The 25,547-nt window shown below is 38.3% G+C and overlaps 1 protein-coding gene across 1 annotated transcript in view; it reads right to left on the minus strand.

Annotated features, from left to right (window-relative positions):
* SMARCAD1 (SWI/SNF-related, matrix-associated actin-dependent regulator of chromatin, subfamily a, containing DEAD/H box 1) overlaps nucleotides 1-25,547 on the minus strand; it is a 76,504-nt gene that overhangs the window by 8,779 nt on the left and 42,178 nt on the right. Inside the window, exons 10-15 of the mRNA XM_065404628.1 lie at nucleotides 9,094-9,296; nucleotides 7,103-7,193; nucleotides 5,453-5,552; nucleotides 3,232-3,291; nucleotides 2,960-3,035; nucleotides 184-319 (exon numbers count right to left, since the gene is read on the minus strand). Of these exons, the coding sequence (XP_065260700.1) occupies nucleotides 184-319; nucleotides 2,960-3,035; nucleotides 3,232-3,291; nucleotides 5,453-5,552; nucleotides 7,103-7,193; nucleotides 9,094-9,296 (666 nt within the window). The remainder of the gene's footprint in view (nucleotides 1-183; nucleotides 320-2,959; nucleotides 3,036-3,231; nucleotides 3,292-5,452; nucleotides 5,553-7,102; nucleotides 7,194-9,093; nucleotides 9,297-25,547) is intronic.

The following is a 25,547-nucleotide window of genomic DNA, read 5'->3' on the forward strand; positions in this document are numbered from 1 at the left end:
GAACTAGTTCTATATCCAGACTGACCTTTAGTTGCATGCAATCATGTTCCTAAATTTGTAACATACAATGCCTTATATTAAGAATTCTATTTCTTGTTTCAGACCAAAATTTCATCATGCCCCCATGAGTAAATGGAGCATAGGACTACTCAAAAAAAACCAAAAAACAAAAAACTCTCTTACGTTAATTGTCATTAGGTGCTGGTAGCGTACAGAACCCATGTTCTTCAACATGTGACCTTCATCAAAGATTGCATAGTTAAGCTTCAGACGGCGAAACAGGCTACGGTCATCTGCACTGCTAATTGCAGAGTTATACCTGTCAGAGGAATACATAGTAAGTGAATGTTTAATACTTCTATTAACACAGGGTATACTGCAATTTAAACTCAGTTAAATTATAAGCCCTAAAAGTATGACATAACAGACATTTAAACAAAATGATAATGTCCCAATAAGCAGTATCTTTGAAAGAGACCAACCACAACAGTTTGGAGCTGACAATTACAGAATACCAAAAAAGCAGCTGATATTCTGCATAATCAATTCTCAATATAGAACTTCAATGTCTACTACAGGAGTGGGCAAACTACCACCCGCTGGCCACGTCCGGCCTGTCGGACCTTTTAATCCGGCCCTCGAGCTCCTGCCAGGGAGCAGAAGCTTGCCCCGCTCCGTGCTCCAGTGAGCAGGGTCGGGGGCTTTCCGTGCCGCTCCTGGAAGTAGTGGCATGTCCCCCCTCCGGCTCCTATGTGTAGGGGCAGCCAGGGCCAGGGGGCTCCGCACACAGCCCCCACCCCAAGTGCTACCCCCCGCAGCTCCCATTGGCCGGGAACCAATGGGAGTGGTGGCTGTGGACGGGGCAAAATGCAGAGCCGCCCGGCGCGACGCCTCTGCGTGGGAGCCGGAGGGGGGGCATGACGCTGCTTCCGGGAGCTGCGTGAGGTAAGCACCACCTGGAGCCTGCACCACTCAGCCCCCTCCCCATGTTCCATCCCCCTGCCCCAGCCCTAGCCCTGATCCCCATCCCGCCCTCTGAACCCCTTGGTCCCAACCCCCAATTTCTATATCCAGATGTGGCCCTCAGGTCAAAAAGTTTGCCCACCCCTGGTCTACTACATTCTGAGCAAAATCCTTATTGCCTTCAGAATTCTGTGAAGGTGAAATTCACACATTTCTTGACTCAAAATATTCACATTACTTTGTTAATTTTTTTCTCTCATTTTTAAAAAGAGGGCTATTACATTTCTGAGGTTTTAAACTCAGTAGTCTTAACTGAGAATGTTTCAAGGCTTAAAAAAGTTGTTTGCGAGAACCAAGTTATGCATGTTTACAAATTACTGAGTATGTGTAGAGGTTTGTTAAGTTTTAAACATGCACTTAAAGAGGTGCAAGTGTGCCTATGAACTTAGACACAGATTCTAGTAGTTAAACTAAATTCCAAACAGGTTTAATGACTCCTTCCCATCTCCAACAGCACAAGGGACAACTGGTCTTGCATTTACACATTCCTCCATCTAGTTAGGGGATGGTCCCATGGTCCTGTCTGACACCAGAACCTCTGCCCTGCATTAATCAATCAGTTCCAATTTATGTCTGGTGAGCAGGCCTCACCTTTAACTCTTCATTCCTAAGGTGAGTGCCTGACAGGTGTCTTTCTGAGGAAGAGGTAGTGGGAGCAGGAAGAAGTAATCAGGAAAGCAGTCACATAGGAAGAAGGGAGAATGGGAGTGAAAGGAGCTTTAGATTAAGAAAAGGAAAACCTAACCAGCTGAAAATCTGAAAGTATAAAGCCAAGTCAATGGCAGAATCAAACAAAAAAATAGAAAAAGAAAAAGAAAAAAAAAAAAAAAAAAGAGAAAAGTAGAAAACGTATGAGATCAAAAAATATTTAATGGAAAGTTTAGTACAAAAATATTGAAGACAAGGCACATTCTTGTTTGATTTAACAATCTGGGGGCTTCAATTTGCAGAATGAAGGGGCTTGAGAGCCACAAATGAGGACAGACACATAAGCCCCAATATTTTTTATGAAGATGGGATAAAAGATGTAAAAAGCCCAAAGCAGGTTATGTTTGCATTTTGCAAATGTTGAGTATTTGTACTGTGTATTTACAAGGGGTACATGAAGGACTTTGGGATACAATGATACTGGTGACTTTAGGGTACAGTTGCCTTTTTTTTGTTTGTTACAGAACACAATTTGGCACTGGCAAATTACAGATGAATGTGAGCTTACTTTAAGTAAAATCTTCATCTTGAAATGTCTAACTTCCAAAAAGGAAGGAAATTGCACAAGATATTTCAAAACTTTCCAAAGGAAGAGAATTCCTGGGCCTTTTACTTTAATTTGCATTTTCAATCAATTACAATTCTCCATAATGGTCAAATCTAGACGGTGGCATGTACAGGAATGTACCCATACACAGCTTTCCTCATTCAACTCCCCTTTAGCTGTCTTCCATTTAAGGAGAAATCTCTGATATATTTTTCCAGTACCCTTCTCTTCCCCATGCTGTTAGTCACCATAAGACAACATCTTATAGTACTCTATATGATGTTGATATCCAACATCACAATAGTTTGTGAGCTTCTTCCACCTATCCTGAGCTACCAGTGATGGTGGCATTCCTTGTGTAGCTCCCACAGCTCTTGGTTGTATTCTAAACTCTTCCTTCTGTATTGACTAAAGGCAGAGAAAGCAGTACCATGCTGTGGGTCAGAGCGGTTTTACATATCTACCACAAAAAAGGTGCTAAGCTTTGACACTGGCCATGTGAACAGTAAGACTGAAAAAATCAACGGACAGTACTCTCTGCTGACCCAATTCAACTCCTTGTTTGAGAGCAGAAATATGATTCTATATTCAAGAAGTTGATGATGCTCTGTAATACCACTAGAGGTCAGTAGAGCAACATTTTGATTTCATTTACTGGTTTCTTTTAATTACAGTACTTACGTGGTCACAATCACATTGAAATTTACAACTTTATTATTAATGTCAATTCTGAGTTGCTTACGATCCTCTTGGGATCCTACAGGAAGAAAAAAATACATACATTAGTACAATATTTTTTGGGCATTAACTATCTGTATTTAAACTATTATCTTGAAAACTCTGTCCAATGTCTATTTCATGTTCTATTATGTTGCACATGCAGCCACATTATCAGATTAGCCGTAAAACTTATGTTTTTGCTTCTGTATTTTGAAGACTAATAGATTTCTTACCATAATAAAAAAGGACATCAAGAGCAGGACACCACAGATTAACCTCTCTTATCCAGTTATCTGTAAAAGATTATTAGAAAGCAATATATGAATCTTATATAAACTAATACACTTCGCAACACATTTTAGGTTTCTTCAGCACTAGACTAAAAATCAGTTAAAAATCAAATAAAATTATACTGAAGCAAAAATGTGATATTGTTTTATTAGTTTCTGTGTTCTAAAATCTTGCAATGTTAAAAATAGCTGACAAAGATACTACATATTTCCCACGTTCACTGGAAGCTAATATACAGGAGCTTGGGGATTAAGAAAAGGCCAGGTTTTTTACATAATTCAAGGAAACATTTTTAAAGAGGATTTTCATTACTCCTGTACAGCTCACATTTTAGACGTAAATTTACAAGGACTCAATTTTTTTCTGCTCATTAACATCATGATGTTTGATATAAAACAGTCTTAGTTAAAACTCAACTTCCCAGTGCAGAATACTCAGACTCTGGGCTGAATGGACATTTATTTCTCTAAAAAAATTATTTCTAGAGACCTTTATTTACAAGTGCCTCATCACAAAACTTGATGCAGGAATTGGAAAAGTGATAGAAATTCTTTCACATCTATGTTGAAGTCCAGGCAGATAATGATGAAAAGTTGTTGCTGACAATCTTACTGAGTCAAACTGACAGCTGTGGTTGTATGTGACACATGGGTTGGTCTCAATGGACAGATGCCCAAATCATCACAACTGGCATCTCTGCAGACAGGTCTAAGGACCGAATGGGGATGGAGACTGAACTACCCTATAGCCTCCTAGAAGGGATCTTTAGGACAGGATTGAGGTATCTTGACAACACAGCTATAGATACCTTGCTCTTGCACTCCCCCACCGTACCTGTTTTTTGGCCAAGGACTACCATCTCTAGAGCTATCAATTTGGCACCTTTCACAAGTCTTTAAAAATCACTTTAAAAATCCAAGAAAGAAGATCTTTCACTGTATATCTTTCAGATGTAAAGAAAAGATATCCTTTTAATTATTGGAATAGATGGACTCAATTGTAAAAATGCACATTTAAATGAAGCTATTTTAGACAAGCAAGAGGGTCTAAATTAAAATAGAGACAAGCTGGGTGAGGTAATATCTTTTACTGGCCGATTTCTGTTGGTGAAAGAGACAACCTATTTAGCTACACAATACCGTAAATTAAAATAGGCAGTTTAAAACCTGGAAGTTATAAATGATTCTATTTAAACATCAGCTAGGAAGTTATCAAACTATAAATCTTGCCTACGGGTCATCAAAGCAAACAAATTGTTAAAAAATTCCACAACATTGTTTTACGGTAAGGGAAATTTTGTTCTTTAAAAAAAAAAAAAAGGAGGAAAATTGCGCGCGAGTTTAATAATCATGAAAAAGCAAGAGATTGATAGCTCTGCACAGAGCCAGTCATTTTTAGGGATCTGGCATACCTTTGCGAGGGATTCTGCGGTGCAAAAGGGGTCCGGTAATATTTTTAAAAAATGAAATCTACCCTTAAGTTAAGTGATCGTGGTAGAGAAATAAAACACCAATTACATCAGTCTTATTCTGTGTTAAGTGACCGGAATCTACCAAAGTTAGAGTAAAATTAACACACTAGCACTGCATTAAAATTGTAGCTGCATTTTGCAAAACACACATAATTTTTTTTTTAATTATCACTTTTGTACCTACTTACAACCTGTAATTTCAATGCAAGTGTCTTAAAAGAAATTCAGTATCAGTATAGACTATGGCTTCAACTCAGTTTAAGAGCTTTAGTTTCAACCACGGAGGGTATATCTATACTGCAATTAGACACCCACGGCAGGCCCATGCCAGCTGACTTGGGCTCAGGCTGCGGGGCTATTTTGCAGTGTAGGCATTCCGGTTTGGTCTGGAACCTGGACTCTAGGAGCCTGCGAGGTGGGAAGGTCCAAGAAGTCTACACTGCAATTAAACATCCCTGCAGCTCAAGCCCCGTGAGCCTGACTCAGCTAGCACGAGCCAGCCATGGGTGTCTAATTGCAGTGTAGACATACCCTTAGAAAACTCAACATTATCGTATCACCAACTTTCCTCTGAAGTAAACATGATTTATATATAAAGGTGTGATCGTAAAACTTCAATCTGCAGAATCTTTTTATTAGTGAATCAGGATTGTTTTATTTCATTACAAATACTTGTGAAATCCTTAACTTACCTAAAGTTGAAGCTGGCACAACAATCAAATGAGGACCTTTATCACCCTCTTGGTAGAGGTATGCCAGGAATGCTATAGCTTGTATTGTTTTTCCTAAACCCTAGGAAGAAACATTAACAGTTTAAACTAAAATTGATATAGTCATTGTAAAAGTAAGAATAGTTGGGACTAATGAGTTGATAACTTAATATTTTTCAAGTGTTTACACATGGTCAGAGGAAAGGTGTAACAAAAATAAAAAAATATTAGTGTTTAACAGTTATATTTTAGACAATATACTTCCTGAAACTCACCTGAATATGAGAGTAATCATCCTCTAATCATTTAATGACTCTCTTCCTCTGAACCTTACCTCATTACAGATTAATCTGTCTTTTCATTTATTCTTATCCATTTATAATGTTCTCATTTTAGTTTAAATTTTAATCTATCCGCCCCCTTTTACTTGTCTTCCCACAGCCTGTGGTACTGATGTGCAGACCATTATTTGGAATCCAGAGCACTCCTTTGAGTGCCCTATATAAAAAGGACCATCTTTGTAAAGTGTATTCCATGTATTTACGACAAGAGTGATATAGACGAGGATTCTGAAAAGAAATTTAGTAGAAAGCTCTTCGCAATAGGAGTAGGCTTATAGCAACTTTTACTGTACTGTCTTTTTGTGTTTTCTATTTAAAATACTTAATACTTATCTACCCCACACACAGAAGTATTAGTAGGATTAATGTCAAGTGTAGGGTGAAGTACTTGGAAATCAAGGAACATTATTTGAGTCCCAATGAGATATCCACAGCAATAGCACCAAGCATATCACTTCTTGTAAATTTAACCAAGAGTGTCAGAATTACAGGTGACAGCCACTTAAGAACCCAGAAATCCATAACCTTCTCTCTCAAACCATTTCAAACCCAGAGACACAGGGAGAAGGGAGTTCACAGCTGACAGCCAAATGCTGGAGGGGAAGGAAGGGAGAAGTTAGGGTCTCTGCTATTCTACCTTTCTCACAATCTTCTGGCTGTTTTAGAAGTGGTGAAGAGAATTTGAAAATTTTATTATGGGTTAAATTACAATCTGGTACTAGACACCTGAAATGTATGATGTTATCGCAGTGAGAAACATCTACTTGTTCAAGAAACCTTTTTGCTATGTGAGTGGCTTCCACTACCCAAAACCATCATCTGATCCCCAGTTATCCAACGCTATGAAATTCAAGCCCTTCTCTCGTAAAGGGATATTGCAATTTGAGTAACTGCGTAAAACAAAGGAACTTGTGATTTCCAAATTTAAATTAATTTTACAATACAGTATGAATGAAATTGTCTCACAATCTCATTTCTACTTCTGACTTACAATAAATATTAATGGCATAGCCCTCAGAATATTTAAAGACACTTTTTATTGTGAAATTGTGAGTAATAGTTCACTAGTTACAGCTACAGTAACTCACAATTAATTTAAGAAAAGGAAAAAAATTCAAAGCAACAGTTTTAAAGTGATTTTCCACTGGTAAAGTTTTTCAACTAAATCAATGTCAAGTTACTAATTTGTGGTTACGGAACACATCATTTAAGCGTAATATATGAACTATTTAGATAAAAGTAGGTCAGATGAGCAGTTTAAAATTTCTTAAATATTCAGTTTTCTACTTACCATTTCATCAGCTAAAATACCATTCAATCCATGTTTATGCAGTAGCGCTAGCCAGTTCAAACCTATCTTCTGATAGGGCTTGAGTTCCATACTGAAAAAACAGAATAGTTTACAATTTTAGCCCCTTCTGATTGTTTCTATATGAAAGAGTATCACAAAAATAATAAATTTCTACAATTATCCTCCTAACAGTTTATTGTAGTATTTCCTACCATTTATTCCAGCTGAGGCCCACTTGGGAACCAAGAATTAACTTTCAGGAGACCTGAAAGTCTCTCCCAGCCCATGATTACAAACAAAAGAAATGTCACTTCGGTTTAAAAATTGTTTTTAGTTGTTTGAATCCATTACACATTTTAATAATTATTTTAAAACAATGAAACTATAATGTTTTCCTTTAGCCCATTTATATTGTGTCTGTTTTTTTTTTTTTATCACTAACTGGCATACAATAATAATATATGGAGATATACCTATCTCATAGAACTGGAAGGGACCTCGAAACGTCATCGAGTCCAGCCCCCTGCCTTCACTAGCAGGACCAAGTACTGATTTTTGCCCCAGATCCCTAAGTGGCCCCGTCAAGGATTGAACTCACAACCCTGGGTTTAGCAGGCCAATGCTCGAACCACTGAGCTATCAATAGTTATTTAAAAATATAGAAAAACCATTTTAGTTCTATTATAGAATCTGTGATGCAGCTGCACCTATTGGTAAAGCAGAACAAATTAGCAATCTCTCATACAGTGACCCTCTTTAGAAAGTTTATTTTCAGAAGTAAAAACTGAACAGGAGACTACAGAAGAAAAGTAGGGTATGCGGTCAAGAATGATAATCCATTTTTCAGTTCTAAACACCCTGTGAAAGTGTTAGCTCTTGACTATTTTTATTTTACACCAAAAACAAAACAATTCAACAAAAATATCTATTTGTTCTTTTAATCAGAGGTGTAAACAGTCCATCCAAAGTTACTACTATACACTACACACAGGGAATTTTTGGTGACCATATAGCACGCACAAGACCTTACGCTCGATTCCTGAAAATGGCTCACTATGGGTGGGCTGCTCTACAGCACTGAGGTCAAAGGGGGCTCCTTGGTGGGTTTAGGCATCAAGCTGTGCAGAGCAGCTTGTAGGATCCAGGCCTCAGTTTGCAAGATCTCATTCAAAACAGAGCCATACAGCAAACTGCACAGAACTTATTTTTATCTGCTTTGGAAAGTTGAAAGGTTGAGTCAACTCTGACGGATTCTCAACATCAGGGCATCTACGTCAACATCAAGTCAACTTCAGCAACCCTTTCAGGTTTAACAGTACAGTGCTTTGGCTATCCCATGGCTCTCTATCACATCCCAGCCATATAAGTAACACCCAATGCCATCCTCTTAGACACGCTAAAGCCAGGCTTTTTTATTTTTAAAATAAAAACAGCAGTAAAGTGGAAGGTTTTTTGCTCTATTAAACCCTGTAATGCACAATACCCTAAGCCATTGCGGAGACTCTTTAATAACATTTCAATAAAACTTGTTGTATTAAAAAGTTGGGGGTTACCAGTTAATGCATGAGTAAGTCTCCCTCACACATGATGGCAGAAACTCCCATTTTTACCTTCTTTTGTGTCCCCTCCCACAAAGATTTTTTTTTTTTTTGTAAACGTATGACAACCCAGTGCATGTACCTTTTAAAGCATGAAGGAAATCCTTTTGTGTCAGATGTACAAAAATAGGTTCCTAACCTCTCAACTCTATTCAGGTATCTAAGGTAAGTAGGAACTGATTCCCAAAAGTGCTGAGCACAAAGCAGTTCCTATTTAAGTCAAGGGGGCTGTTGGGTGTTCAACCATTTTGAAAAAAATCAGTCCATTTATTTAGGTGCCTAAACATGGTCTTGAACACCTAATTTCAGGCTCACATTTTTGAAAATCTCTGCCTTCACATGTCCATAGTATCAAATATTTTTTTCTGTATGCCAGATAGTATTCAGATGTACCTTTGATTCAGAATGGAAGGTTGCTCTATATTCCATCCACATCCTCCATCTTCAGTGATCCTGGTAACTTGTTTTGTCAATTTATTTGAAATGTCTTCACATTTGTTCATGAGTTTTAGAACCACGTCTCTCTCTTTGAGCAATATTTTGCAGTTCCATATAATATCTTCTGATAATCCATTTGTCTTACTCATTTTTGTAAACTATTAAAAGAAAAAAAATACGCCAATTGACACTGATACGAAAATTAAAAATGATCGTCAAGGAGCTTAAAAACATTGTTTTATAACTCTAATCTTTCATAAACACTGTATTAGTCATTTTTTGTAAGAAAAATACATATAAAGGTTATTACATCATTGCCAGTGTGAACTTTCGTTGCTAATGCTCTTAGCTGAATGTGCTTCCTTTCATTCCTGTTAGGAGCTGAAGGAACAATCCCTAGACCTGTTTCAAAGAGGGGCTTTTTGGGGGGGAGGGAGGCTATCCTTTAATAATACCTGTAGAGTTTTGCGAAATTCAGCTCACATTCCCTGAGTTCTTGAAGGGCTTCGAGACTATACATAATGGTGTTAGTGGTAAGAATTATGGTGGTATGTGAGCAGTTTGGCTCCTATCCTTTGGACAAAGAGCCTTCTTAAACAAGAGAAGCAAATACTAAAAAACTGCTCCAAACATTTCTTCAGTATTTCATACTGTGACTTCTTTGGTCCACTACATTAATTTGCTTAGGAACATTTTCTTTATGGCTTCAAGACTAGAGGTATTCAATATGTGCGCTACAGGTGCTATTTTTATTAAGAAAAAGATTACTCATTTATTGAAAACACATACCTAGAGCTGCTCCCCTGTAATGTTTTACATTCAAGAGTTTCAATCAGCCCCAGCATTACAGGGTATAGATAGCACGTCCCACTGTGGCCTCTGCAGACCCAGGAACAGATCTGCTGGAAGCCAAGAGTTTTAGAAGACCTGGCTCAGGAGCTTGACTGACCGCTAATGTTGATTTTCAATAAATCGCAGGAGACTGGGAAAGTTCCAGAAGACTGGAAGAAAGCTAACGTTACCTCAATTTTTAACAAGGGTAAGCGGGATGATCTGCGTGATTAGACAGACATACAGGCCTGTCAGTCTGACATAAATCCCAGGCAAAATAATGAAGCAGCTGATATGGGACTTGATTAATGAAGAATAAAAGTAGGGTAATATAACACTGGTCTACAATTTTTGAGAAGTCGTCTGCTTCAGAGATAAAATGTGCTATTTATTATGTATTTTGATGTGCTGAATTCAAATATGACAATTAAAACAACTGATTGGCTACTGTTTCTAAGATATTTAAGTTTTTACATTTTATGTCTATGTATATGGTGTAGGTAGTAGAGTTTTAATCATAAATTGTAAACCTAAGTCTTTTCATGTGTTTATGGTTGCTTTACATGATAATATTTCACCTGTCCTGTTTACGTAACACTTTAAAAATCAGTCAAAGGGTTATATAAATAAAATTTATTGTGAAACAAAGGGCAAAAAACTATTCTGTACATAGTTTAGTCCTATTCAGTGTCTACTCGGCGCTTCTTGGCTTGTCTCTTGTATTCATTAAATGGAGCATCTCTTGTCACTGTCCAGCAATAGTCTGCAAGCATTGATGGGCTTCATTTGCCCTGATAGCGTTTCTCCATTGTTGCAATGTCCTGGTGAAATCGCTCGCCGTGCTCGTCGCTCACTGCTCCGCAGTTCGGTGGAAAAAAATCTAGAGGAGAGTGCAAAAAATGTATCTTTAGTGACATGTTGCAACCAAGGCTTTTGTATGCCTTGAGGAGGTTTTCCACCAACAACCTGTAGTTGTCTGCCTTGTTGTTTCCGAGAAAATTTATTGCCACTAACTGGAAGGCTTTCCATGCCGTCTTTTCCCTGCCACGCAGTGCATGGTCAAATGCATCATCTCGAAGAAGTTCACGAATCTGTGGACCAACAAAGACACCTTCCTTTATCTTAGCTTCACTTAACCTTGGAAATTTTCCACGGAGGTACTTGAAAGCTGCTTGTGTTTTGTCAATGGCCTTGACAAAGTTCGTCATCAGACCCAGCTTGATGTGTAAGGGTGGTAACAAAATCTTCCTTGATTCAACAAGTGGTGGATGCTGAACACTTTTCCTCCCAGGCTCCAATGACTGTTGGAGTGGCCAATCTTTCTTGATGTAGTGGGAATCTCTTGCACGACTATCCCATTCGCAGAGAAAACAGCAGTACTTTGTGTATCCAGTCTGCAGACCAAGCAAGAGAGCAACAACCTTCAAATCGCCACAAAGCTGCCACTGATGTTGGTCATAGTTTATGTACCTCAAAAGTTGTTTCATGTTGTCATAGGTTTCCTTCATATGGACTGCATGACCAACTGGAATTGATGGCAAAACATTGCCATTATGCAGTAAAACAGCTTTAAGACTCATCTTCGATGAATCAATGAACAGTCTCCACTCATCTGGATCGTGAACGATGTTGAGGGCTGCCATCACACCATCGATGTTGTTGCAGGCTACAAGATCACCTTCCATGAAGAAGAATGGGACAAGATCCTTTTGACGGTCACGGAACATGGAAACCCTAACATCACCTGCCAGGAGATTCCACTGCTGTAGTCTGGAGCCCAACAGCTCTGCCTTACTCTTGGGTAGTTCCAAATCCCTGACAAGGTCATTCAGTTCACCTTGTGTTATGAGGTGTGGTTCAGAGGAGGAGGAGGGGAGAAAATGTGGGTCCTGTGACATTGATGGTTCAGGACCAGAAGTTTCATCCTCCTCGTCTGACTCAAGTGAGAATGATTCTGGTGCATCAGGAACTGGCAGTCCTTCTCCGTGGGGTACTGGGCGTATAGCTGATGGAATGTTTGGATAATGCACAGTCCACTTTTTCTTCTTTGACACACCTTTCCCAACTGGAGGCACCATGCAGAAGTAACAATTGCTGGTATGATCTGTTGGCTCTCTCCAAATCATTGGCACTGCAAAAGGCATAGATTTCCTTTTCCTCTTCAACCACTGGCGAAGATTTGTTGCACAAGTGTTGCAGCATATGTGTGGGGCCCACCTCTTGTCCTGATCTCCAATTTTGCAGCCAAAATAAAGGTGATAGGCTTTCTTAACCATAGTGGTTATACTGCGCTTTTGTGATGCAAAAGTCACTTCACCACAAACATAGCAGAAGTTATCTGCACTGTTCACACAAGTACGAGGCATCTCTGCTCACTTTGGCTAAACAGAAATGTGTCCCTTTGCAAAATCAAACACTGACAAATAAGAGAGCACGACACTGTATGATTTCTAGAGCTGATATAGGGCAATTTGTTCAGCAGAGTGATGTAAGCTTCGTTATGATTGCATCATCCATGACTTCTAGGAATAACATGATGCAATTCATATCATGTATAACGCAATACCAGCTTCAGATTGCATCATTCATGGTTTTGTCTAAAAAGCAAGTACTGTCCAAACCCAGTCATAGATTTATTCATAGATCCAGTCAAAGATGTATTTTAGTCATTTCTGGTTTAAATTGAGATCCCTTCCCTTTATAACTCACTTATCCTCCGCCATTCCCAAGTCAAGGGTCGTATATACTGACCCAATAGCATATCTTGAAAACTAGAGCCAATCAACAATTTTAAGCATCATTTTCGTTCTCAGTGACCCAGAATTAGTAAAGTTTGACTACATTTATTTCAGAAGCATTTTGGCTGTAGAGCAGTGTAATTAATGCCAATCAACATATTTCTGGAAAATAGATCCTGTCAAACAACTTTTTTTTTTTTTTTTTTTTTTTTTAAGGAAATTACAAGTATGGTTGATAAAGGAAATAGCGTTGGCGTAATATACTTGGACTTCTGTTAGATGTTTGACTTGGTACCCTGCAATATTTAAATAAAAAACTAGAATGGTATAAAATAAACACGGCAGACATTAAATGGATTAAAAACTGCCCAAATGGTAGGATTCTAAAAGTATTTGTAATCAGGGAATCATCATCAAACAAGTGTGTTTACCGTGAGGTCCCACAGGAACAAGTTCTCGGCCCTACACTAACATTTTTATCAAATGACCTGGACGAAAACAAAATCACTAATAAAGTTTGCAGAAATTGAGAGAGAGTGGTAAATCATGAAGAAGACAGGTCACTGATGCAGAGTGATCTGGCTCGCTTGGTAAACTGGGCTCAAGCAAACAATGTGTGTTTTAATATGGCTAAATGCACAAGTATTCATCTAGGAACAAAGAATGTAGGCCATACTTACAGAATGAGAGAGACTATCCTGGGAAGCAGTAATTCTGAAAAAGATTTGGGGATCATGGTGGATAATCAGCTGAACATGAGTTCCTGGGGTGTACAAACGGGAACCTTGAGGAGGAGTGGAGAGGTTATTTTACCTCTGTATTTGGCACGGAAGTGACCACTGCTAAAATGCTGCATCCACTTCTCACGTCCACAGTTCAAGAAGGACGTTGATCAATTGGAAAATGTTCAGAGAAACGCCACAAGAATGATTAAAGGATTAGAAAACATGCCTTAGTGATAGATTCAAAGACCTCAATCTATTTAGCTTAACAAAGAGAATGTTGATTACAGTCTATTACTACCTACATAGGGAACAAATAATTAATAATGGGCTCTTCAAATCTAGAAGAGGAAGGTATAATATGATTCAAAGGCTGGAGGTTGAAGCTGGACGAATCAGACTGGAAAGAAGACACAAATTTTTAACATTGGAGCTATTTACCCAGGCTGGCAGTACACTGGTGATTTTTAAATCAAGATTGGATGTTTTTCTAAACAATGTGCTCTAGGAATTACTTTGTGGAAGTTCTATTGTCTGTGTTATACAGCAGGAGATAAGACGATCACAACGATCCCTTATGGCTATGTAATCTATCAAACAGAAATATACAAAAATATGAAAATATAATGAAAGTTGGCAGAATTTAAGGACATTTTTTGTTCACAATTCTATTTGTCCTTCCTTTCAGATTTTAATACTAGATATTGTAACAAACGAGGATTACTTAATATACTCACACCTTAAGCTGAGCAAGTAAAAATTATAAGCATCACTATCAACAGAAAATGCTATAAAACTAGGGATAATATACCAAGGTTTGCACAGGCAGAATTTATAAAAAAAATTATATTCATAACATGACAATTTAGCAGGGAGTTCACAGTCTCCAAATGTAACATTTTTAGTTTTAGATACTAACTGGATTTGAGACTAACAAAATTAGACTAATTTTCACTTTTCTCCAACCATTTCCTCACTTGAGTCATGGGTCTGGCCACTACTCTGACCACTTGTGGGGCAGCATACATTTGAACAGCACCAGTACTTAGATCCCAAGTCCCAGCCTATGACTTCTCCTAAAAGATCTATTCCTCCTCCTTTAGGAAGCCAATGTTTTTGTTGTTGTTTTTGTGGGGAGCAAACAGAGGAATTGGGTGGAGGGGCTCCACGGAGTCTAACCATGCCGATGAGAGTAGTAAGTAATTGGGTGCCACCACGTCACTGGATGCCACCATGACATTGGAACTACTCTAGGCAGCCAACAATTTCTTTTAAAGAGCTACATAGGGGGAAGGGTTTTCCCATGAATATCTCCTGACCAGCTGCCAGGGGCAGCCTCCTTACCCTGCAGTGATGACACAGCTCTTAACAGGCTCCCTAGTTCTTAACCACTGATCTCCTGCTGCCAGCATTCATCTCCCTCCAGTTCAAAGAATGCATGTGGCTTACAGGGGAGGAGTGGCCCATTTCTCTGTACTATCCTCCACCTCCCAAGCTGAAGCCTTAGGGAGCAGCAAAGAGAAGAGTGCCCCTTCACACAGAAAAATAATAATAATCAGCAAGGACTATGGCTGTCAGTGTTCTGGGTGCTGCTGTGAAAGCTGCTTCCAACATCAGAGCACCATCTTGACAGAACAAGAAGCAATGGTCTCAAGTTGCAGTGGGGAAGTCTAGGTTAGATATTAGGAAACAGTATTTCACTAAGAGGGTGGTGAAGCACTGGAATGGGTTACCTAGGGAGGTGGTGGAATCTCTATCCTTAGAGTAAGGCCCGGCTTGACAAAGCCTTGGTTGGGATGATTTAGTTGGTGTTGGTCCTCCTTTGAGCAGGGGGTTGGACTAGATGACCTCCTGAGGTCTCTTCCAACCCTAATATTCTATGACTCTATGATCCCACCAGCCTCTCTTAACAGAGAAGTGGCTCAGGGTTGGAAGTTAATTTTTTTTCTTAAACCCAGAATGTGGTTTTAGGCTATACACACTCATGTTCTGCAAGCATTGTGCGTGAGAGAATGAGAAAGGGACAACTTTCTGTATAGATAAATCCTTAGCCTCAACTCCACAGTCTTGGCTGGAAATCATCCTTTCCATTGACTCTCATATAAATGGGTGAACAAATCTAGGTGGAACTCATACGCAGAGGTGTAGGAGGAGGTCAGGAGCACATGTTGCTAGGTGTGCTGTTTTTATAGGAGATTTAGGAATCATGTAGACATGTTGAACTAGCAACAGGACTATATGCTGCTCTCCGAAAACTTATTTCAATTGTTATTAATAAACAGGAGTAATGGTAGTGCATGAAGGTCCCAACCAGGATTGTGACCCTACTGTACTGGGAACTGTACAATCACATGTACAATCTGTGCTGTGGAGGACTTACTATCTAGAAGATAATGGTAGCACAGTTTCAGGAAAGTCACAAGTGGAGTGTAGCAAAGCTAGGTGCTGGGACACAGTACTACAAATAAAATGAATCCATAAACTGAAGTAAAACAGGCACAAAAATAGTTATTTTACTATATAAAAGCTCTTGTTGGACCTCATTTGCAAGAACACATGCTGTTCTGCATATTAAGTTTCTAAAGGGACACTGTATTTTGGAAAATGTTTAGAAGTTGCTAAAGAATCAAATCAAAGACGCAGGGAATGTCTTGAAGACTTAAGAAAAACACATTAAATGTTTCCATCACCTTTTATAAAACCATCCAATTTAACTGTATGCTCTGGTCTATATAAATTCATGTTCCTATTACTCTTTCCTCACACTCCCTTCTCTGTTCCTGATTATTTTAGATATCCACAAGCTCTTTGGGTCAGAGACCATAACTTATTGGGTACAGTTGTGACCCAATGATCTCTTGATGTCACCTGGCAGACAGCACAGGGGCGCATAAGAATTACAGGGATCCTCTGAGTCTGCTATTTACATTCTAGGTCACCAAAAAGGGCCGTGTAAGGTTTCCACTGAAAGCATGTGTCACACTGGTGGTCACAATCTTTGCGAAATTTATGGGTGGGTAATATGTAAGGAGATGTGTGTTAAACACAGGTCACCCAGAGGTAGCATCCCTTGAGACCTACTCCTCCAGACAGGCAGTGGGAGACACTTATCTCCGTAGCTGACCACTGTAACGACAGAAGTCTATTAACATTCTACATCAAATGCCAATGAAGATATCGCAGGGACTTTGGAAGAAAAATTAAAAGGAAGAGGTAAAAAATGGGGGGGAGGTATCCCTGTTTCATAGCTGAAGAACTAAGGACTGGTGGGATACATCTAAGGGTGCAGAAAGATGCCATGGTATCCCTCATCTGGGGAAACAAGTTGCCAATGGGCTTGATCTCATGAAAAGAGTGTCTCAGGCATCTTGGTTGGAAAACGCTGTGAGAAGGACCTTGGGGGAAGCAGTACATCATTGGACAAGAGTGCATCTTGTTAGCTAAGCTTAAGCGCTAGAATGTGTTATGATTTGATGTTATATGTAACCTTTGTCTCCATTAATCCTATTTGCTATAATTTAAATATCTATTCTTTATAATGAAAACAAAAATATGTTTACTAAACAAACAAATCTGAGTGCTGTGTGTTAAGCGGAGCTAGAACCTAAGGTGTAACCAGTAGGCTGTGGTGTACCGCTCCTTTGGGAATAGCAGGTCTGGTAATTCTGTGAGTGTCCAGTGGATAAGGTCTCCACACTCCAAGGGGATGGTCAGAGAAGCTGGGGCTGGAATGTATCAGGTTGCAGAGGGAAGTGCTTGTGTTGCCTGTGACTAGGGGTGTCAGGAGTCACTTGGCAGGGATGGACAAAGCTCCCTGCTGCTAAAGGGAGGAAGTAGCAGGGTACCTCACAACCCTAGGTATCCCCAGGGAGCATCACAACAGGGCCTAGCATAAGAAGGCAGCCTTAGTAGCCACCCTAATATAGTGTCCTAACTAGGATATGTTAGTCAAGTACTGAAGTAGATAAATTGAGATAGCCTGTGAAGGGAACTATGTCAAGTTTCTGCAGTTGCCAAATAACTGACCTTCCCAAAGCATCAGCAAAACGTTGGTTGTTTTATCTCAACTTTGACTTTCCTTCACATTTCAGCTTTAGAAATCCTCAGTCATGCATGTGCTTACCTAATCTCACTTTCTGCTGTGATAACTTCATCCTCCAAGTGAGTCTTCTCATCAGCATCCTTTACACCACACAGCTCAATTTTCTAGTCCTTGCCTGAACACCTTCATCAAGGTTACACTGCACTATACTGAAGACATTTCATAACGTACCTTCTTCAGAGTGGCTTTCACATTCTCCAATTACTGCTACTAGAACAGTTTTTCCATCTATTATTCCACATCATGTATCATACTTCACAGTGCTACGCAACCTCATTTAATTTCATTACTACCACCACCACTGCACATTTCTAGCATCTTTCAGCAGAGGCTCCAAAGTATTTTGCAAAGTTAGTAATACTCCATTTTACAGAGGTGTGAACTGTGGCACAGAGGTTAACTTTCCAAGTGTCACATCAAGTGAGTTGGAAGAACACAAACCAGAATTCCAGAACTGTATTCTAAAAACTATACAATAGGCTCTCCTTCACCTCAGTCCATTTCCTTTGTCACCTTTCTGGAGTTTACCATACATTCAAGATATAATCTAGGTCTGGGAGCATGAAGCGTGCTCTAGTTTAGACAAATAGAAGCCCAGCAAGAATAGTATTTCCTAGCCAAGAGGTTCTCAACATGATAAAAACCAAAAATGCTTTAGGATCTCTTTGCCATCTAGCCATTAAAGTAAAGGGAGGGTTGTCAGAATCCCCCAGACCTGTTTGCAACCACCAAGTTCAGAATCCATGTTCTAGCTTATCTGTACATCACAGATAATCAATGTCTAATTTTTATTGCCTTATTCTGAACTTGAAGTTAATGAAATGGAACCGAGTAACCAATTACAGCCAAAAGCAACCCTCTTATTATTTCACACTATATTTCTACTTTTAAACAACGCACAAAACTGTTCACCTGGGAATAATTTTGTGGGCAGTCAGCCACTATTTATTGCAACATGTAAGCCTCATTTCTTCTGTTACATGCCTGCTTAAAATCGACACACATCACCTTCATTTGTTTGTATTTTCTCAACACTTGATATCTTTTCACTCTGATGCAATACAAACAGAATCAATATTCGTATGGTTTTAAATAATATTTTTCACTTCCTACCACCGGAAGAAATGGTTGTTGACAAGAAATCTTGACATGTGTTGCTACCCAGATTCATATGCAAAGATAGGCTTGCAGTAATGACTGGCAATAAGGAGAGGCGGATTCTATTAAGTTCTGCCACTTGCACCATGTGTGACTGAGCACAATACTTACTTTGTGCCTCAGTTTCCTTAGCTCTAAAACTAGCAAGGCTTATCTGCCTCAAAGGGGCATTGATAGGCTTAATAGAGCCACAACCCCGATTCTTCATGGAAACATTGGAGGTGGACCTTTATATCTACATGAAGCCCCACAGAAATCAGTGGGGATTTGCTTTAGGTCAGAGGTCAATCAACACCAATCATTACAGGATTGGGGGCCATGTTTGTTATCAATGCATCATCAGGCAGAAAACATTAAACTGAAATATATTTTGCATTTAAAGAGGGAAATAAGTATTTTTAACTTAAATCATGTTAAATTTAGAACACCTAAGAACACTTACATGTGCAAGTCTTTAGTATTACTACTACTATATTAACTTTTCAACATGTTCTTCACAGAATTATAGATAACGGGGTGCTCTGGTAAAATTTGGTATGTTACTCTTACTTAAAACCAGTAGTATCCGAACATCCTCTATAACTTTTCCTTCCTTATACAAGATACCCAGTGATCATACAACAAAAAATCTGAACTTGTAAGTAGCTCAATCCCTTCCCCACTCCCCATAACTGCAGAGTTTATCTGTAAAAGAACTTATATGAAATCAACACAAACCTGGTTTGCTAATGTCAATTCAACAATTAGATCTCACTTTAATTCAGTGAGTGTTCCAATAAAAGGATATTATCCTTCACTGGCAGTTTGCGTGTTTGGGTTTTTGTTTAAACAAAAAAGTGAAAAATCTTACCAAATCCCTCTAATGTAAGCAATAGTGGGATATGCATGTAGATACCTGCAAATAAGTTTTCTAAAAAACATCTTTTATTAAAAACAGCCATGAAGAACATGATTTTTAATAAGATTAAAAATTGCAACATTTGCCCTAATGCCTAAAGCTCTGGTTGGCATGAATATAAATCCTGTAATCTATAAATAAATGCACTGAAATTGAAGCCATCTGTTATAAAACCACGCATTTTATTTCGTATCAGCATTCGTCTCCAAGTTACAACAAGATATACTTTATCTGCCATTCTGAATTATCTACAGGAAAAAAAAATATTACTGTGTCAGAGAAGTTCAGGTGCTTAGCTTTGTATTTATATAGGATCACTAGAGACTTAGGATTTCAGTTTTTAGAAGCGTGCACAGTTAAGTAGGCCATAATGCATGCATTTTTTAAAGTTAGGCCCTAAAAGCCACATTGTTTAGGCTACGGACTTATTAGTCCCATAAACAATGGATACAACTCAGAAGCTTTTATAGGACCCTTGTTATAATTTGGCCATCTTTGGACAGGTTTTCACAGAGATCGCAAAAGGCACATCCCTGAGACCCCCTGCAAAATTTCAAATCCCTGCTTCAAACAATAGGCTCAGTAGAGCTTTTCAAAGAAGAGGTTGTCGGAATTTTTTAATACGGGCAAAACAATGCATTTTTCTTTAGCCTCCTTCTTGGAATTTTCCAAAACACTTCAGTCTCAGACAAACCTGCAGCATGAAAATTTCAGCCCAAACACTTAAAGTTCGGCAAAGTCATAAGCAACTGAACACAGATCTTAATGAGAAATGCTGGGCAACCTAGAGTGATTCCAGCCCAGACAACTATTTCCATCAGAAATACATCTTACTACAAATTCCTGTTGAAGACAATGGTAACAGTTTCCAATTCATCTGTACTAGTAATAAAAATTCTAATTTAAGTGCCGTAGATGTGCAATGACACTGCAGAGTCCTGTCCAGATAGTAGTACATATTTGCAGGATCTGGCCCTAAGGTTAGTGCTCACTACCATCAGTAGTCACATAACTTTTAGTGGAAATATTCATGATAGTAAACACTAAAAACTCAGTAGTTGTGGGATTGGGACCTATGTTAAATTAAGAATAAAGGATAAAAATATTAAGAGCTTTTAGGTCTAGACTGGGCAGGACAAAGATGAAAACAATAAGAACAAGTGGTTGCTTGGGTGAAGAGAGAATGTTTTGGGGGTTACACAAGTTTCCATTATTTTAGGGTATAAAAATTAAGACTACTTATATTTTAACTTTTGCATAGGGCTGACTGCAGGAAGTTACGACAGATATGGCATACGTATTAACTAGAGTTTTTAAGGGAAAGTTCTGGAACCCACAATATTTTGAGTTCTTTTTAATGAAAATTCTTGTTATGCAACTGAAGTTCCCAAATACACTAGTTTCTATTCAAATAACTGAATGCTCTGACCAGCTCATTTGCTTGAACAACAGTTAACAGTGGAAAGTTTCAGAAGACCTTACTCCCTCCAAAATTAAAGGCCTTAGTAGCATTTACTCCAATAGGACCCAATGAGAACACAAAATATTATGTGCAGCTTGAGATCTTTCTTTGCCAATATATGCAATAGTGTTCACATACAAAAGTTCTACTCAGCACCTCTTCTGATTACCACAGTCACTCTGAAAATGAGTGCATGGATGGTGGTGATGGGCTTTCAAATTAAAATTGTCCTTAAATCTAAAAATATCAGAACAGTTTGTTCAAAATGGACTAAACCCATAGGATGACATCGTCACCCCTACTCTGGTCCCTTTATGCCTGGTAAAAGGGCAACAGCAGTGTTAAGGATACCTAAAAGCCTCAGTTCTGGTTGCAGAGAAATTCCTACTGCACAGATACCAAAGAAGACCATAAGATGGTCTTCCAAGGCCCGCTTTCAAACCCTAGCACTAGGGTTGCCAGTTTTGGTTGGATGTATTCCAGCAGATTTCATCACATGACATAATCTTTAATTAAAGATTAATCTTTAATTCCTAGAGACTCCAGGCCAATCCTGGAGGGTTGTCAACCCTACCTAGCACAGAGGATGATATGTCAGAGGCAGGGCTGGAAAGGGCATGCCAAGGCAGGGCCCAAAGCACACAGCCCAGTGACCCATATGGCAGCCTCAGGATACTACCATAATTTAGACAGGTCTCCGGGGCTGTCTCAGTTATGATGTGGGCTATTCCAGCCAACAGAACAGTGCAGGCTCAGATGGGGTGCAAAGGATACTTAAAGCCACCTTAGCCCCAACCACCTCAACCCTTGGTCTGCAAATTCTGTGTTGTGTCTGTCAGAAACACAGCACAGAATCTCACTCATTGCCTCCACTGAGATCCTACTCTACTGGGTTGTGCACAAGTAACTTTATTTTACTGGCAGCTTGAATTATCTGAGAAAATGTTATTAATTTTCATACAACTTCCCCAAAATAATTCCTAGATCTGATCTTTTTAGAATAACATCCAATCTTGATCTAAAAAGGGTCAGTGATGAAGAATCCAATACAAACCTTGGTAAATTGTTCCAATGGTTAATTACTGTCAGTTAAATATTTAAACCTTATTTCCAGTCTGATTCTATCTAGCTCCAACTTCCAGTCATTGGATCACGTTATACCTTTCTCTGCTAGACTGAAGAGCCCATTATTAAATATTTATGCCCCATGTAGGTACTTACAGACTATCAAGCCACCCCTTAACCTTCTCTTTGTGAAGCTCAATAGATTGAGCTCTTGGAGTCTGTCACTCTAAGTCATGTTTTCTAATCCTTTAATCATTCTCGTGGCTCTTCACTGAACCCTCTCCGATTTATCAACATCTTTCTTGAACTGTGAGCACCAGAACTGGACAGCATTCTAGCCCTGGTCACACAAGTGACAAAGATAGAGGTGAAATAACCTCTCTGCTGCTACTCAAAATTCCCCCGTTTACACATCCCAGGATTGCATTAACTCTTTTGGCCACAGTATCACAACAGGAGCTCAGGTTCGGTTGATGAGCTACCATGACCCCCAAATCTTTTTCAGTCACTGCTTCCCAGAATAGAGTCCCCCATTCTGTAAGTATGGCCTACGTTCTTTGTTCCTAGATGGATACATGGACATTTATCTGTACTAAAACAGTTTGCTTGTGCCCAGTTTACCACGCTATCCAGATTGCTCTCAATTAGTGACCTGCCATCTTCATTACCTACCACTCCATAATTTGTGTCATCTACCAACTTTATCAGTTATGATTTTGAAAGCATATTGAAAGACTACAAAAGCACAATCTGTATTGATGACTATTATAGTTAATGATATTTAGAAAAAAAAACTGAGCAGAATGACAAAAAGCATTTTTTTAAAACAAGGAGCAAAATACAGAACAGATTTTGATACTGCATAGATTATTTAAAAACATTTGGTCTTGAACCAAATTTCAATCAGCTGCATTTTGAAATGGCCATACTAATATAGAGGACATTGTTAAGAGAAATACACATTGTCCTTACATTGAAAGCCACTAATTTACCAGAGTAACAGGAAGACAATATTAAAAAAAAAATAAAAAAATAAATAAAAATCTTTATTTTGGAGAGAAAGTGCTGTAACTTTCTGAATTACTGGCAAAATATATTACAGTAAGTTTTATGCACATTTCTTTCATCCTGCCTTAAACTGAAGCATACACTAACATAAGTTTGAATAAAACAATTAAAAACAAACTGTATATTCAATATTGTTGCAAGATTAAAAATTAATGCCACTTCTCTACAGTTCTACTCCATATTCTTTTTACATATTTAACTTAACCATATTTACCATTCAACTGCCTATACTTTCCTTTACATATTTAACCACCTCCCCTTTAATGAATGAGAATTTTTTATTCCAGCACATTTTCCACTATTATATACTTGCACTTTCTACTGTTCATCAGGCGAAATAGCTATATATTCTGCCTCAGCCATTAAGATTCAATTTTAAGTAACTTCAAAATATTCCTAATAGTTACAACAATCTGCAATTCCTTGACAAACTGCATTTAAAGATTATTGTCCAGTACAATGCAATTAAGATGCTGATTTTTCAGAACAGAAAAAAACATTCTTTAGAGCGGAGACTTGATTTTTCATAGAATAAGCCCTTCAATTCAATTCTCAGAAAATTAACTTTTCCACCTCTCTCTAATACAGCAGTACTCTTGGTAACTGAAATGTAAGCCTTCCTGTACTATGCATTTATGAAGCTTTTACTACAGTTGCTGAATATCTACTGTAATACACTGCTAGCCCTTAACCTAATCATCTTTTGATTACAAGTTTTTTTCTAATACTACACAAGCAAGGATAATTTCTAATAGACTACCATGTATTTTACATGTGAAAAAGTTGGAGAAAAAAAATCTTGAAGAGATTTGGCTTAGCTTTAAATTTTTATTAAAAAAATATCCAAATTGTTATATTATTCCAATGTATTAGTTAGTAGGGAAAGTATTGGGTTGCTGAATACTGGATCTTTTAAAAAACAAACAATTAAAACTATATCCCTATTAAACATCTGCTAAAAACTAGTATGCTGTATCTTAGTTACATTTTGGGCATGTGGTTACAGCGACTACACAAACATGTGAGTGCTGACAAAGACAATCTATATGAAAGAAATATTTTGAATTCAATCAAACAAGCCCATACAACTTGATTCTGTTAAAATATTTTAGCAAATAGAGAGGGAGAAGGTAGCCCTTTAGCAAAAACTTTCCCAAAGAATCAGCTCAGGCAAAGCCCAACAAGTTTGGAAAGGAACAGAATTATGACAGATGTTCTTTAAGAAGCCAAAGGCTTCAGGCAAAACGGATTTCTTTTGCAGCATATTTGTGAAGCTGTACTTCTATATTTTTTGAATACTTTATGACACATGCGATTATTAATGTAATTTTCTGAAAAATCTGATCCAGATCTCATACTTTTATGGTGTGAAATATTTGCACACAAAGTACTGCAAGGTTACATTGTATTACAATGTCTTCCTCTTTCTTTAAGTATAAAGATAGCATTTAAAAAAAACATTAATACCATGCATACAATAGATTTTTTTTTAAAACACATACTGATGAAAAAACCTATATCCATTATTTTTAAAAGGGCCTATAAACTTATTTGCTCCAAAAGCCAGTGCCATCACCCAGTAGCTTAAGAAAAACTTTTGAAATCCACAACATTTCCTGCCTGAGTGCTTCAAATTTCCTATCACAATGCTGCACAGATCAGGTTTGATGTCTTTCACTTTGTTGAAACACACAAAACTCTAAGCAAACAGACACATTATGGAACACATTTGAAAATAAATAAAATTCAGTAAGTGACAGTACATCGCGTACTTACCAGTGCCTGATGTTTTCCCATTTAGTGATAGTATGTCTTTTAGGTTTCCTGATGCTTTCTACCTTTTTGATTAAAAATACAGCTGAATGCTACAATCCTTAAAATGGCCGCACTGCTTAACCAGCAAAACCATGCTAGTGACTGAGTTGCAATATTAAAAGAAAAATAGAACAAAACATTTGCTTCTCCTATGGTGAAGCTTAAAATATCCATGCTGGCATCTTCAATCATGGAGCTACCTTGGAAGTTGCTGCTGCTCAAAGTAGCTGCAGTAAAAGTTCTGCTACATTCTTGCCTTCTGCATGGTTTTTCAGCTAAAACAGATCAGAACAGGCTAGCAAACAACTCCTTCCTAAATGAAAGCTCTAATTTCTTCTTCTGCAGTGAAATGAACCAAGTTTCTATGCTAAAGAATGAGTGACAGTATTGCCAGCCAATCAGCTTGGGTTTTTCAGGAAAATCACCCCTTAATTCATTCAAAATTAGGTCATATGACACTATTTGAAATGCTATTGGCTTAAAATGAATATAGTGTTTTACCCTAATCAGGATAAGGCCACCTATCTATGCCTCCCTAGACTGAAGATAC

Source organism: Emys orbicularis, chromosome 5 (genome assembly GCF_028017835.1).
Source record: "Emys orbicularis isolate rEmyOrb1 chromosome 5, rEmyOrb1.hap1, whole genome shotgun sequence".
Lineage (NCBI taxonomy): Eukaryota > Metazoa > Chordata > Testudines > Emydidae > Emys > Emys orbicularis.